The sequence below is a fragment of the Gobio gobio genome (assembly GCF_949357685.1).
Source record: "Gobio gobio genome assembly, chromosome: 7".
NCBI classification, from domain to species: Eukaryota; Metazoa; Chordata; class Actinopteri; order Cypriniformes; family Gobionidae; genus Gobio; species Gobio gobio.
The window spans coordinates 109,862-127,500 of NC_137103.1; the positions used below are offsets into that span (position 1 = coordinate 109,862).

A 17,639-nucleotide genomic window follows, 5' to 3' on the forward strand; every position below is an offset into this window, starting at 1 on the left:
TGACAGAAAATGATCATTGACGTTCTAAGAATAAGAAAGAAGGAACAACCAGGGAGGAAATGGATGCAAGCTGAAGGAGAAAGACCTGTGACCAAAGCATTTCTCTTTTCTGGGTTTCTGGGGCTCGTGACGTGTGGATTCCTGCGGTCATCGCTCGCACGCACCGCAGCGAAGACCAGTTTCCTCTCACGAGCAGGCCTCAATACCGCAAATACCTCACATTTCGTGACGTTGTTTTAGCAGAAAATATTCCTCAAAATAAACCCTGATTATGAAGGCGGTATTCAGCCCGTACAGAACGTGTGCTAGAACGGCTGGTTTAGGGGTTCACCAACACGCAACCTGCCGTCTGGAAGATCGGACCACGGGCTGAATTTCAAATATATTTAACGTCAGTAGAAAACTTTCACTAAAGGTTCATGCACATATTTGAACAACACCTGAATAGATTTTTTCTCTATTTTTTCTCTCTCACTTTTTTTCGTACATTTATATATTTCATATGACTATAAAGCAGTGCTATATTTTAAATGTATTTCACAAAACATTGTCATGTTAAATCATTATTGATCATTTTCTAATAAAGTTCAGCACTATTTGACAAGTGAGTTCTCTTCATATTATTGGTCCTCAGTTAATTAGATTCAGGTTTTTATAGCACTATATTTGACACATGATGTTGTGCTGACTTTAGATGTATATGTTTGACCTTCTACAGTTCTGTGCAGTAACAAACTGGACCTCGACTTCCCAAACTAAATTAAATGAATTAAGACGAAGGGCGAGACCATTTCCTCCTTGACTTTGTAACACTCTTGTAACTAAAACACGCAGCTCTACACACACACACACACACACACACACACACACACACACACACACATCTTTGTGTGAAGCAAGAATAATCCGGACAGCCCAACGGCACAGTTTAATCATCGGTGATCAACGTAAGCCATTGTTGGAGTCATGACATGAGGAATCGCATGTATGTTTCGACATGAGGAATCGCAAGTATGTTTCGACATGAGGAATCACTTGTATGTTTCGACATGAGGAATCGCATGTATGTTTCGACATGAGGAATCGCATGTATGTTTCGACATGAGGAATCGCATGTATGTTTCGACAGGAGGAATCGCATGTATGTTTCGACAGGAGGAATCGCATGTATGTTTCGACAGGAGGAATCGCATGTATGTTTCGACAGGAGGAATCGCATGTATGTTTCGACAGGAGGAATCGCATGTATGTTTCGACAGGAGGAATCGCATGTATGTTTCGACATGAGGAATCGCATGTATGTTTCGACAGGAGGAATCGCAGGTATGTTTCGACAGGAGGAATCGCATGTATGTTTCGACATGAGGAATCGCATGCATGTTTCGACAGGAGGAATCGCATGTATGTTTCGACATGAGGAATCGCATGTATGTTTCGACATGAGGAATCGCATGTATGTTTCAACATGAGGAATCGCATGTATGTTTCGACAGGAGGAATCGCATGTATGTTTCGACAGGAGGAATCGCATGTATGTTTCAACATGAGGAACGACACGAGGAATCGCATGTATGTTTCGACAGGAGTAATCGCATGTATGTTTCGACAGGAGGAATCGCATGTATGTTTCGACATGAGGAATCGCATGTATGTTTCGACAGGAGGAATCGCATGTATGTTTCGACATGAGGAATCGCATGTATGTTTCGACAGGAGGAATCGCATGTATGTATGTTTCGAGATGAGGAATCGCATGCATGTATGTTTCGACATGAGGAATCGCATGTATGTATGTTTCGACATGAGGAATCGCATGTATGTATGTTTCGACATGAGGAATCGCATGTATGTATGTTTCGACATGAGGAATCGCATGTATGTATGTTTTGACATGAGGAATCGCATGTATGTATGTTTCGACATGAGGAATCGCATGTATGTTTCGACATGAGGAATCGCATGTATGTTTCGACATGAGGAATCGCATGTATGTTTCGACAGGAGGAATCGCATGTATGTTTCGACAGGAGGAATCGCATGTATGTTTCGACATGAGGAATCGCATGTATGTTTCGACAGGAGTAATCGCATGTATGTTTCGACATGAGGAATCGCATGTAAGTATGTTTCGACATGAGGAATCGCATGTATGTATGTTTCGACATGAGGAATCGCATGTATGTTTCGACATGAGGAATCGCATGTATGTTTCGACAGGAGGAATCGCATGTATGTTTCGACAGGAGGAATCGCATGTATGTTTCGACAGGAGGAATCGCATGTATGTTTCGACAGGAGGAATCGCATGTATGTTTCGACAGGAGGAATCGCATGTATGTGTCGACAGGAGGAATCGCATGTATGAATCGACATGAGGAATCGCATGTATGTTTCGACATGAGGAACGGCACGAGGAATCGCATGTATATTTCGACAGGAGGAATCGCATGTATGTTTCGACATGAGGAACGACACGAGGAATCGCATGTATGTTTCGACATGAGGAATCGCATGTATGTTTCGACATGAGGAATCGCATGTATGTTTCGACAGGAGGAATCGCATGTATGTTTCGACATGAGGAATCGCATGTATGTTTCGACATGAGGAATCGCATGTATGTTTCGACAGGAGGAATCGCAAGTATGTTTCGACATGAGGAATCGCATGTATGTTTCGACAGGAGGAATCGCATGTATGTTTCGACAGGAGGAATCGCATGTATGTTTCGACAGGAGGAATTGCATGTATGTTTCGACAGGAGGAATCGCATGTATGTTTCGACAGGAGGAATCGCATGTATGTTTCGACAGGAGGAATCGCATGTATGTTTCGACATGAGGAATCGCATGCATGTTTCGACATGAGGAATCGCATGTATGTTTCGACAGGAGGAATCGCATGTATGTTTCGACAGGAGGAATCGCAGGTATGTTTCGACAGGAGGAATCGCATGTATGTTTCGACATGAGGAATCGCATGCATGTTTCGACAGGAGGAATCGCATGTATGTTTCGACATGAGGAATCGCATGCATGTTTCGACAGGAGGAATCGCATGTATGTTTCGACATGAGGAATCGCATGTATGTTTCGACATGAGGAATCGCATGTATGTTTCAACATGAGGAATCGCATGTATGTTTCGACAGGAGGAATCGCATGTATGTTTCGACAGGAGGAATCGCATGTATGTTTCAACATGAGGAACGACACGAGGAATCGCATGTATGTTTCGACAGGAGTAATCGCATGTATGTTTCGACAGGAGGAATCGCATGTATGTTTCGACATGAGGAATCGCATGTATGTTTCGACAGGAGGAATCGCATGTATGTTTCGACATGAGGAATCGCATGTATGTTTCGACAGGAGGAATCGCATGTATGTTTCGAGATGAGGAATCGCATGCATGTATGTTTCGACATGAGGAATCGCATGTATGTATGTTTCGACATGAGGAATCGCATGTATGTATGTTTCGACATGAGGAATCGCATGTATGTATGTTTCGACATGAGGAATCGCATGTATGTATGTTTTGACATGAGGAATCGCATGTATGTATGTTTCGACATGAGGAATCGCATGTATGTTTCGACATGAGGAATCGCATGTATGTTTCGACATGAGGAATCGCATGTATGTTTCGACAGGAGGAATCGCATGTATGTTTCGACAGGAGGAATCGCATGTATGTTTCGACATGAGGAATCGCATGTATGTTTCGACAGGAGTAATCGCATGTATGTTTCGACATGAGGAATCGCATGTAAGTATGTTTCGACATGAGGAATCGCATGTATGTATGTTTCGACATGAGGAATCGCATGTATGTTTCGACATGAGGAATCGCATGTATGTTTCGACAGGAGGAATCGCATGTATGTTTCGACAGGAGGAATCGCATGTATGTTTCGACAGGAGGAATCGCATGTATGTTTCGACAGGAGGAATCGCATGTATGTTTCGACATGAGGAATCGCATGTATGTTTCGACAGGAGGAATCGCATGTATGTGTCGACAGGAGGAATCGCATGTATGAATCGACATGAGGAATCGCATGTATGTTTCGACATGAGGAACGGCACGAGGAATCGCATGTATATTTCGACAGGAGGAATCGCATGTATGTTTCGACATGAGGAACGACACGAGGAATCGCATGTATGTTTCGACATGAGGAATCGCATGTATGTTTCGACATGAGGAATCGCATGTATGTTTCGACAGGAGGAATCGCATGTATGTTTCGACATGAGGAATCGCATGTATGTTTCGACATGAGGAATCGCATGTATGTTTCGACAGGAGGAATCGCAAGTATGTTTCGACATGAGGAATCGCATGTATGTTTCGACAGGAGGAATCGCATGTATGTTTCGACAGGAGGAATCGCATGTATGTTTCGACAGGAGGAATTGCATGTATGTTTCGACAGGAGGAATCGCATGTATGTTTCGACAGGAGGAATCGCATGTATGTTTCGACAGGAGGAATCGCATGTATGTTTCGACATGAGGAATCGCATGCATGTTTCGACATGAGGAATCGCATGTATGTTTCGACAGGAGGAATCGCATGTATGTTTCGACAGGAGGAATCGCAGGTATGTTTCGACAGGAGGAATCGCATGTATGTTTCGACATGAGGAATCGCATGCATGTTTCGACAGGAGGAATCGCATGTATGTTTCGACATGAGGAATCGCATGCATGTTTCGACAGGAGGAATCGCATGTATGTTTCGACAGGAGGAATCGCATGTATGTTTCAACATGAGGAACGACACGAGGAATCACATGTATGTTTCGACAGGAGGAATCGCATGTATGTTTCGACATGAGGAATCGCATGTATGTTTCGACATGAGGAATCGCATGTATGTTTCGACAGGAGGAATCGCAAGTATGTTTCGACATGAGGAATCGCATGTATGTTTCGACAGGAGGAATCGCATGTATGTTTCGACAGGAGGAATTGCATGTATGTTTCGACAGGAGGAATCGCATGTATGTTTCGACAGGAGGAATCGCATGTATGTTTCGACATGAGGAATCGCATGCATGTTTCGACATGAGGAATCGCATGTATGTTTCGACAGGAGGAATCGCATGTATGTTTCGACATGAGGAATCGCATGCATGTTTCGACAGGAGGAATCGCATGTATGTTTCGACATGAGGAATCGCATGCATGTTTCGACAGGAGGAATCGCATGTATGTTTCGACAGGAGGAATCGCATGTATGTTTCAACATGAGGAACGACACGAGGAATCGCATGTATGTTTCGACAGGAGGAATCGCATGTATGTTTCGACAGGAGGAATCGCATGTATGTTTCAACATGAGGAACGACACGAGGAATCGCATGTATGTTTCGAAAGGAGGAATCGCATGCATGTCTCGACAGGAGGAATCGCATGTATGTTTCGACATGAGGAATCGCATGTATGTTTCGACAGGAGGAATTGCATGTATGTTTCAACATGAGGAACGACACGAGGAATCGCATGTATGTTTCGACAGGAGGAATCGCATGTATGTTTCGACAGGAGGAATCGCATGTATGTTTCAACATGAGGAACGACACGAGGAATCGCATGTATGTTTCGACAGGAGGAATCGCATGTATGTTTCGACAGGAGGAATCGCATGTATGTTTCGACATGAGGAATCGCATGTATGTTTCGACAGGAGGAATCGCATGTATGTTTCGACATGAGGAATCGCATGCATGTATGTTTCGACATGAGGAATCGCATGTATGTATGTTTCGACATGAGGAATCGCATGTATGTATGTTTCGACATGAGGAATCGCATGTATGTATGTTTCGACATGAGGAATCGCATGTATGTTTCGACATGAGGAATCGCATGTATGTTTCGACAGGAGGAATCGCATGTATGTTTCGACACGAGGAATCGCATGTATGTTTCGACATGAGGAATCGCATGTATGTTTCGACAGGAGGAATCGCAAGTATGTTTCGACATGAGGAATCGCATGTATGTTTCGACAGGAGGAATCGCATGTATGTTTCGACAGGAGGAATCGCATGTATGTTTCGACAGGAGGAATTGCATGTATGTTTCGACAGGAGGAATCGCATGTATGTTTCGACAGGAGGAATCGCATGTATGTTTCGACAGGAGGAATCGCATGTATGTTTCGACATGAGGAATCGCATGCATGTTTCGACATGAGGAATCGCATGTATGTTTCGACAGGAGGAATCGCATGTATGTTTCGACAGGAGGAATCGCAGGTATGTTTCGACAGGAGGAATCGCATGTATGTTTCGACATGAGGAATCGCATGCATGTTTCGACAGGAGGAATCGCATGTATGTTTCGACATGAGGAATCGCATGCATGTTTCGACAGGAGGAATCGCATGTATGTTTCGACATGAGGAATCGCATGTATGTTTCGACATGAGGAATCGCATGTATGTTTCAACATGAGGAATCGCATGTATGTTTCGACAGGAGGAATCGCATGTATGTTTCGACAGGAGGAATCGCATGTATGTTTCAACATGAGGAACGACACGAGGAATCGCATGTATGTTTCGACAGGAGTAATCGCATGTATGTTTCGACAGGAGGAATCGCATGTATGTTTCGACATGAGGAATCGCATGTATGTTTCGACAGGAGGAATCGCATGTATGTTTCGACATGAGGAATCGCATGTATGTTTCGACAGGAGGAATCGCATGTATGTTTCGAGATGAGGAATCGCATGCATGTATGTTTCGACATGAGGAATCGCATGTATGTATGTTTCGACATGAGGAATCGCATGTATGTATGTTTCGACATGAGGAATCGCATGTATGTATGTTTCGACATGAGGAATCGCATGTATGTATGTTTTGACATGAGGAATCGCATGTATGTATGTTTCGACATGAGGAATCGCATGTATGTTTCGACATGAGGAATCGCATGTATGTTTCGACATGAGGAATCGCATGTATGTTTCGACAGGAGGAATCGCATGTATGTTTCGACAGGAGGAATCGCATGTATGTTTCGACATGAGGAATCGCATGTATGTTTCGACAGGAGTAATCGCATGTATGTTTCGACATGAGGAATCGCATGTAAGTATGTTTCGACATGAGGAATCGCATGTATGTATGTTTCGACATGAGGAATCGCATGTATGTTTCGACATGAGGAATCGCATGTATGTTTCGACAGGAGGAATCGCATGTATGTTTCGACAGGAGGAATCGCATGTATGTTTCGACAGGAGGAATCGCATGTATGTTTCGACAGGAGGAATCGCATGTATGTTTCGACATGAGGAATCGCATGTATGTTTCGACAGGAGGAATCGCATGTATGTGTCGACAGGAGGAATCGCATGTATGAATCGACATGAGGAATCGCATGTATGTTTCGACATGAGGAACGGCACGAGGAATCGCATGTATATTTCGACAGGAGGAATCGCATGTATGTTTCGACATGAGGAACGACACGAGGAATCGCATGTATGTTTCGACATGAGGAATCGCATGTATGTTTCGACATGAGGAATCGCATGTATGTTTCGACAGGAGGAATCGCATGTATGTTTCGACATGAGGAATCGCATGTATGTTTCGACATGAGGAATCGCATGTATGTTTCGACAGGAGGAATCGCAAGTATGTTTCGACATGAGGAATCGCATGTATGTTTCGACAGGAGGAATCGCATGTATGTTTCGACAGGAGGAATCGCATGTATGTTTCGACAGGAGGAATTGCATGTATGTTTCGACAGGAGGAATCGCATGTATGTTTCGACAGGAGGAATCGCATGTATGTTTCGACAGGAGGAATCGCATGTATGTTTCGACATGAGGAATCGCATGCATGTTTCGACATGAGGAATCGCATGTATGTTTCGACAGGAGGAATCGCATGTATGTTTCGACAGGAGGAATCGCAGGTATGTTTCGACAGGAGGAATCGCATGTATGTTTCGACATGAGGAATCGCATGCATGTTTCGACAGGAGGAATCGCATGTATGTTTCGACATGAGGAATCGCATGCATGTTTCGACAGGAGGAATCGCATGTATGTTTCGACAGGAGGAATCGCATGTATGTTTCAACATGAGGAACGACACGAGGAATCACATGTATGTTTCGACAGGAGGAATCGCATGTATGTTTCGACATGAGGAATCGCATGTATGTTTCGACATGAGGAATCGCATGTATGTTTCGACAGGAGGAATCGCAAGTATGTTTCGACATGAGGAATCGCATGTATGTTTCGACAGGAGGAATCGCATGTATGTTTCGACAGGAGGAATTGCATGTATGTTTCGACAGGAGGAATCGCATGTATGTTTCGACAGGAGGAATCGCATGTATGTTTCGACATGAGGAATCGCATGCATGTTTCGACATGAGGAATCGCATGTATGTTTCGACAGGAGGAATCGCATGTATGTTTCGACATGAGGAATCGCATGCATGTTTCGACAGGAGGAATCGCATGTATGTTTCGACAGGAGGAATCGCATGTATGTTTCAACATGAGGAACGACACGAGGAATCGCATGTATGTTTCGACAGGAGGAATCGCATGTATGTTTCGACAGGAGGAATCGCATGTATGTTTCAACATGAGGAACGACACGAGGAATCGCATGTATGTTTCGAAAGGAGGAATCGCATGCATGTCTCGACAGGAGGAATCGCATGTATGTTTCGACATGAGGAATCGCATGTATGTTTCGACAGGAGGAATTGCATGTATGTTTCAACATGAGGAACGACACGAGGAATCGCATGTATGTTTCGACAGGAGGAATCGCATGTATGTTTCGACAGGAGGAATCGCATGTATGTTTCAACATGAGGAACGACACGAGGAATCGCATGTATGTTTCGACAGGAGGAATCGCATGTATGTTTCGACAGGAGGAATCGCATGTATGTTTCGACATGAGGAATCGCATGTATGTTTCGACAGGAGGAATCGCATGTATGTTTCGACATGAGGAATCGCATGCATGTATGTTTCGACATGAGGAATCGCATGTATGTATGTTTCGACATGAGGAATCGCATGTATGTATGTTTCGACATGAGGAATCGCATGTATGTATGTTTTGACATGAGGAATCGCATGTATGTATGTTTTGACATGAGGAATCGCATGTATGTATGTTTCGACATGAGGAATCGCATGTATGTTTCGACAGGAGGAATCGCATGTATGTTTCGACAGGAGGAATCGCATGTATGTTTCGACAGGAGGAATCGCATGTATGTTTCGACATGAGGAATCGCATGTATGTTTCGACAGGAGTAATCGCATGTATGTTTCGACATGAGGAATCGCATGTAAGTATGTTTCGACATGAGGAATCGCATGTATGTATGTTTCGACATGAGGAATCGCATGTATGTTTCGACATGAGAAATCGCATGTATGTTTCGACAGGAGGAATCGCATGTATGTTTCGACATGAGGAACGACACGAGGAATCGCATGTATGTTTCGACAGGAGGAATCGCATGTATGTTTCGACAGGAGGAATCGCATGTATGTTTCGACAGGAGGAATCACATGTATGTGTCGACAGGAGGAATCGCATGTATGAATCGACATGAGGAATCGCATGTATGTTTCGACATGAGGAACGGCACGAGGAATCGCATGTATGTTTCGACAGGAGGAATCGCATGTATGTTTCGACATGAGGAACGACACGAGGAATCGCATGTATGTTTCGACAGGAGGAATCGCATGTATGTTTCGACAGGAGGAATCGCATGTATGTTTCGACAGGAGGAATCGCATGTATGTTTCGACATGAGGAATCGCATGCATGTATGTTTCGACATGAGGAATCGCATGTATGTTTCGACAGGAGGAATCGCATGTATGTATGTTTCGACATGAGGAATCGCATGTATGTATGTTTCGACATGAGGAATCGCATGTATGTATGTTTTGACATGAGGAATCGCATGTATGTATGTTTCGACATGAGGAATCGCATGTATGAATCGACATGAGGAATCGCATGTATGTTTCGACATGAGGAACGACACGAGGAATCGCATGTATGTTTCGACAGGAGGAATCGCATGTATGTTTCGACAGGAGGAATCGCATGTATGTTTCGACAGGAGGAATCGCATGTATGTTTCGACATGAGGAATCGCATGCATGTATGTTTCGACATGAGGAATCGCATGTATGTATGTTTCGACATGAGGAATCGCATGTATGTATGTTTCGACATGAGGAATCGCATGTATGTATGTTTCGACATGAGGAATCGCATGTATGTATGTTTTGACATGAGGAATCGCATGTATGTATGTTTCGACATGAGGAATCGCATGTATGTTTCGACATGAGGAATCGCATGTATGTTTCGACATGAGGAATCGCATGTATGTTTCGACAGGAGTAATCGCATGTATGTTTCGACATGAGGAATCGCATGTAAGTATGTTTCGACATGAGGAATCGCATGTATGTATGTTTCGACATGAGGAATCGCATGTATGTTTCGACATGAGGAATCGCATGTATGTTTCGACAGGAAGAATCGCATGTATGTTTCGACATGAGGAACGACAAGAGGAATCGCATGTATGTTTCGACAGGAGGAATCGCATGTATGTTTCGACATGAGGAACGGCACGAGGAATCGCATGTATGTTTCGACAGGAGGAATCGCATGTATGTTTCGACATGAGGAATCGCATGTATGTTTCGACAGGAGGAATCGCATGTATGTGTCGACAGGAGGAATCGCATGTATGAATCGACATGAGGAATCGCATGTATGTTTCGACATGAGGAACGGCACGAGGAATCGCATGTATGTTTCGACAGGAGGAATCGCATGTATGTTTCGACATGAGGAACGACACGAGGAATCGCATGTATGTTTCGACAGGAGGAATCGCATGTATGTTTCGACATGAGGAATCGCATGTATGTTTCGACAGGAGGAATCGCATGTATGTTTCGACATGGGGAATCGCATGTATGTTTCGACATGAGGAACGACACGAGGAATCGCATGTATGTTTCGACAGGAGGAATCGCATGTATGTTTCGACATGAGGAATCGCATGTATGTTTCAACAGGAGGAACGACACGAGGAATCGCATGTATGTTGCGACAGGAGGAATCACATGTATGTTTCAACATGAGGAACGACACGAGGAATCGCATGTATGTTTCGACAGGAGGAATCGCATGTATGTTTCGACAGGAGGAATCGCATGTATGTTTCGAAATGAGGAATCGCATGTATGTTTCGACAGGAGGAATCGCATGTATGTTTCGACAGGAGGAATCGCATGTATGTTTCGACAGGAGGAATCGCATGTATGTTTCGACAGGAGGAATCGCATGTATGTTTCGACAGGAGGAATCGCATGTATGTTTCGACATGAGGAATCGCATGTATGTTTCGACATGAGGAATCGTGTGTATGTTTCGACATGAGGAATCGCGTGTATGTTTCAACAGGAGGAATCGCAGGTATGTTTCGACAGGAGGAATCGCAGGTATGTTTCAACAGGAGGAATCGCATGTATGTTTCGACAGGAGGAATCGCGTGTATGTTTCGACATGAGGAATCGCATGTATGTTTCGACAGGAGGAATCGCGTGTATGTTTCAACAGGAGGAATCGCAGGTATGTTTCGACAGGAGGAATCGCATGTATGTTTCGACAGGAGGAATCGCATGTATGTTTCGACATGAGGAATCGCATGTATGTTTCGACATGAGGAATCGCATGTATGTTTCGACAGGAAGAATCGCATGTATGTTTCGACATGAGGAACGACAAGAGGAATCGCATGTATGTTTCGACAGGAGGAATCGCATGTATGTTTCGACAGGAGGAATCGCATGTATGTTTCGACAGGAGGAATCGCATGTATGTGTCGACAGGAGGAATCGCATGTATGAATCGACATGAGGAATCGCATGTATGTTTCGACATGAGGAACGGCACGAGGAATCGCATGTATGTTTCGACAGGAGGAATCGCATGTATGTTTCGACATGAGGAACGACACGAGGAATCGCATGTATGTTTCGACAGGAGGAATCGCATGTATGTTTCGACATGAGGAATCGCATGTATGTTTCGACAGGAGGAATCGCATGTATGTTTCGACATGGGGAATCGCATGTATGTTTCGACATGAGGAACGACACGAGGAATCGCATGTATGTTTCGACAGGAGGAATCGCATGTATGTTTCGACATGAGGAATCGCATGTATGTTTCAACAGGAGGAATCGCATGTATGTTTCGACATGAGGAATCGCATGTATGTTGCGACAGGAGGAATCACATGTATGTTTCGACAGGAGGAATCGCATGTATGTTTCGACAGGAGGAATCGCGTGTATGTTTCGACAGGAGGAATCGCATGTATGTTGCGACAGGAAGAATCACATGTATGTTTCGACAGGAGGAATCGCATGTATGTTTCGACAGGAGGAATCGCGTGTATGTTTCGACATGAGGAATCGCATGTATGTTGCGACAGGAGGAATCACATGTATGTTTCGACATGAGGAATCGCATGTATGTTGCGACATGAGGAATCGCATGTATGTTGCGACAGGAGGAATCGCAGGTATGTTTCGACAGGAGGAATCGCATGTATGTTTCGACAGGAGGAATCGCGTGTATGTTTCGACATGAGGAATCGCATGTATGTTTCGACAGGAGGAATCGCATGTATGTTTCGACAGGAGGAATCGCATGTATGTTTCGACAGGAGGAATCGCATGTATGTTTCGAAATGAGGAATCGCATGTATGTTTCGACAGGAGGAATCGCATGTATGTTTCGACAGGAGGAATCGCATGTATGTTTCGACAGGAGGAATCGCATGTATGTTTTGACAGGAGGAATCGCATGTATGTTTCGACATGAGGAATCGCATGTATGTTTCGACATGAGGAATCGTGTGTATGTTTCGACATGAGGAATCGCGTGTATGTTTCAACAGGAGGAATCGCAGGTATGTTTCGACAGGAGGAATCGCAGGTATGTTTCGACAGGAGGAATCGCATGTATGTTTCGACAGGAGGAATCACATGTATGTTTCGACATGAGGAATCGCATGTATGTTGCGACAGGAGGAATCGCAGGTATGTTTCGACAGGAGGAATCGCATGTATGTTTCGACAGGAGGAATCGCGTGTATGTTTCGACATGAGGAATCGCATGTATGTTTCGACAGGAGGAATCGCATGTATGTTTCGACAGGAGGAATCGCATGTATGTTTCGACAGGAGGAATCGCATGTATGTTTCGAAATGAGGAATCGCATGTATGTTTCGACAGGAGGAATCGCATGTATGTTTCGACAGGAGGAATCGCATGTATGTTTCGACAGGAGGAATCGCATGTATGTTTCGACAGGAGGAATCGCATGTATGTTTCGACATGAGGAATCGCATGTATGTTTCGACATGAGGAATCGCGTGTATGTTTCGACATGAGGAATCGCGTGTATGTTTCAACAGGAGGAATCGCAGGTATGTTTCGACAGGAGGAATCGCAGGTATGTTTCGACAGGAGGAATCGCATGTATGTTTCGACAGGAGGAATCGCGTGTATGTTTCGACATGAGGAATCGCATGTATGTTTCGACAGGAGGAATCGCATGTATGTTTCGACAGGAGGAATCGCATGTATGTTTCGACAGGAGGAATCGCATGTATGTTTCGAAATGAGGAATCGCATGTATGTTTCGACAGGAGGAATCGCATGTATGTTTCGACAGGAGGAATCGCATGTATGTTTCGACAGGAGGAATCGCATGTATGTTGCGACAGGAGGAATCGCAGGTATGTTTCGACAGGAGGAATCGCATGTATGTTTCGACAGGAGGAATCGCGTGTATGTTTCGACATGAGGAATCGCATGTATGTTTCGACAGGAGGAATCGCATGTATGTTTCGACAGGAGGAATCGCATGTATGTTTCGACAGGAGGAATCGCATGTATGTTTCGAAATGAGGAATCGCATGTATGTTTCGACAGGAGGAATCGCATGTATGTTTCGACAGGAGGAATCGCATGTATGTTTCGACAGGAGGAATCGCATGTATGTTTCGACAGGAGGAATCGCATGTATGTTTCGACATGAGGAATCGCATGTATGTTTCGACATGAGGAATCGTGTGTATGTTTCGACATGAGGAATCGCGTGTATGTTTCAACAGGAGGAATCGCAGGTATGTTTCGACAGGAGGAATCGCAGGTATGTTTCGACAGGAGGAATCGCATGTATGTTTCGACAGGAGGAATCGCGTGTATGTTTCGACATGAGGAATCGCATGTATGTTTCGACAGGAGGAATCGCATGTATGTTTCGACAGGAGGAATCGCATGTATGTTTCGACAGGAGGAATCGCATGTATGTTTCGAAATGAGGAATCGCATGTATGTTTCGACAGGAGGAATCGCATGTATGTTTCGACAGGAGGAATCGCATGTATGTTTCGACAGGAGGAATCGCATGTATGTTTCGACAGGAGGAATCGCATGTATGTTTCGACAGGAGGAATCGCATGTATGTTTCGACATGAGGAATCGTGTGTATGTTTCGACATGAGGAATCGCGTGTATGTTTCAACAGGAGGAATCGCAGGTATGTTTCGACAGGAGGAATCGCAGGTATGTTTCGACAGGAGGAATCGCATGTATGTTTCGACAGGAGGAATCGCGTGTATGTTTCGACATGAGGAATCGCATGTATGTTTCGACAGGAGGAATCGCGTGTATGTTTCAACAGGAGGAATCGCAGGTATGTTTCGACAGGAGGAATCGCATGTATGTTTCGACAGGAGGAATCGCATGTATGTTTCGACACGAGGAATCGCATGTATGTTTCGACATGAGGAATCGCATGTATGTTTCGACATGAGGAATCGCATGTATGTTTCGACATGAGGAATCGCATGTATGTTTCGACACGAGGAATCGCATGTATGTTTTGTAATTTTTTTAATGTCTGTAAGATTGTGGTAATGTTTGCATCGAGCGGCTTCAGCTCATCCCAGCAGTGAGCGCTGACGTGAAGGAGAAAGACGCTCGGGTTAACGGGCATCTACAGCTGAAAGCAATCGGGGAAACCCTGTGGCGTTTGTGGACGTGGTAAACTACACCTCTTCTGAAAAGACTTCAGAAGGATTGCAGCGTGAGGAGAGGGTGGATGGTTTCTGGATCGGTCAGAGGAGTACGTGTTTGTTTGGAGCATTTGACTGCAGATAATCACAGTTTAATGCTAGGGTTCCCAACTCGAGTCCAGCCCCAACCCTGAGCCGGCTGATCCAGGATCTGACCGGGCTGGAGTGGATCTCGAGGGCAAACTGTGAGTAAATGATCTCAGTGCTTTATGTGGATGTCTAACACTCTATCACGTGCAATACTTGATAGACAAGCCTTAACGGAGACGCAGCGCTAAAACTAAGTGTTTCAGACAGAATCAGGTCATTTTTGCAAATATGACTGTACTGACATACAGTCAAACCAACATTTATTCAGACACCTCCAACATTCTCAGTTTAACTATCGCTGTAGTTTATAATGAAATATGAGCAGAACTCAGAGTTAAACTGAGCAGATTCATCTTGATCAGGTCAGATAACTTTGATAGAAAGGGATGTAATGATTACAATCAACCAATCAGCTGTTCAATTTAATACCAGTTTAGCTCAACCAATGAGCAAGCAATGCTTAATTTAGTTCAGTCTGTGGGGTCAAAGGTCACATGATCAGTTAAAGAACAAACCCTTCAGCAGAACATGCTCAGCTCAAAGTGTCTGAATGATCTTCAGTTTGTCTGCTAGTCTCTGTGTGAAGAGTGTTTGGGTATAACGTGTCTTTATTTCACTCTCCTCACATCAGAACTGAACTATAGAGTCCTCACACACTAGAGGAGCATCACATGGGGCTGTCGTGGCCTAATGGTTAGAGAGTCGGACTTGTAACCGGAAGGTTGCGGGTTCGAGTCTCAGGTCCGGCAGGAATTGTTGATGGAGGAGTGAATAACCAGCGCCTCCTCCACCCTCAATACCACGACTGAGGTGAGACCCTTGAGCAAGGCACTGAACCCCCAACTGCTCCCCGGGCACCGCAGCACTGGCTGCCCACTGCTCCGGGTGTGTGTTCACGGTGTGTGTGTGCTCCGGGTGTGCTTGGATGGGTTAAATGCAGAGCACAAATTCCAAGTATGGGTCACCATACTTGGCCACACGTCACGTCACTTCACTCACTCACTCACTCACTCACTCACTCACTCACTCACTCACTCACTCACTCACTCACTCACTCACTCACTCACTCACTCACTCACTCACTCACTCACTCACTCACTCACTCACTCACTCACTCACTCACTCACTCACTCACTCACTCACTCACTCACTCACTCACTCACTCACTCACTCACTCACTCACTCACTCACTCATCTGTGTCTGATCATGTGTGCTTTGACTGGAAGTGAACGCTGTTAATTGGGCATTCAAGTTTCCTAAATGATCTTTCAGTTCTGCTAGATCAGTCACATGAGCGGTTCAGCCTTCGTTAAACGACATTAAGCGGTTAATGATGTGGTTAATCAGTTGACAGAGTTTGCTAAAGGCATTAGTAGAGCGACTGACACACACTAAACCTCCCACCATCAGAGCCAGCGGAGCGAGAGCAGCGTTCACCTCTGGCAGGCCCGGGCGTGTGTCCGGGGGACTGAGCGGGGACAGGGCGGGGCTGCTGGGAGAGGACGCGGGGCGGGCGGGCGAGCGCTGGGACTGCTGGAGCAGGTCAGGCAGGAGCAGGTTCCCACCCCTAATGCAGTTCCTCTGCACAATCTCTACAGAAGCCTCTTTCCAACCCGAGCCCAACAGGGTCACAGGCCCTGACCTCTGGAACTGAGAAAGCATCAGCAAACGCCTCTTTAATCAACACTCTTTCCCTTTCGTTTGCATATCTGGGCTAAACTTGCAGTCAGGGGCAAACAGGCTGAAGGTGAAACCATAACATTCAAACACAAGCTTCACATAAAGAAATTAAAAACATCCATAATCCACAGAAAACGAGCACTATGATGAAATTATGAAGTAAAGGAACAGAGACAATGGACAAAAGAAGTAAAAAAATAATCAAATGTCCAACATTTGTGTGTTCGTATACTGTACATGACCATACATCATAGTTTGAGCTATAGAGTCATCAGTGTGTGTGAGTGCGTGTCTGTGTGAGTGTGTGTCTGTGTGAGAGTGTGAGTGTAAGTGTGTGTGAGTGTGTGTGTGGCACCTGTCTCATGACCAGCGTGCTGTCTTTGCATGGCGTAGAGGAGGCGTCGTCGTCCTGGACGACCATGGTCTTCGCTGCTTCAGCCTCTCCGTTACTGAGTCTAGACGAGCTGTCAATCACAGAATGCCACAGTCAGACGGTCTGACCAACACTATCCTGAAGAGATCTAAGCTTCTCTCCATCACTCCACTGGCCAATCCCAGCTGACCAAAGCCTACCCTCCTCGCGAGTCCTCCGGGCCGGACGTGGACTCGTCCCCGATGTCCTGGTCCACCTCCTCATCGTCCTCATCATCAGTGGTGCC

General features: G+C 45.0%; 1 protein-coding gene across 3 annotated transcripts in view; it reads right to left on the minus strand.

Annotated features, from left to right (window-relative positions):
• Positions 1 to 17,639, minus strand: part of LOC307129691 (mitogen-activated protein kinase kinase kinase kinase 4-like) — an 82,683-nt gene that overhangs the window by 15,409 nt on the left and 49,635 nt on the right. For 2 of the 3 annotated variants that reach the window (XM_079822325.1, XM_079822327.1), the window contains 3 exons: positions 17,554 to 17,639; positions 17,336 to 17,444; positions 16,738 to 16,950 (listed from right to left, as the gene is read on the minus strand). The exon at positions 17,554 to 17,639 is cut by the window's right edge and continues 93 nt beyond it. In XM_079822325.1, coding sequence (XP_079678451.1) covers positions 16,738 to 16,950; positions 17,336 to 17,444; positions 17,554 to 17,639 — 408 coding nt within the window. The remainder of the gene's footprint in view (positions 1 to 16,737; positions 16,951 to 17,335; positions 17,445 to 17,553) is intronic. The other variant, XM_079822326.1, reaches the window with a different exon arrangement.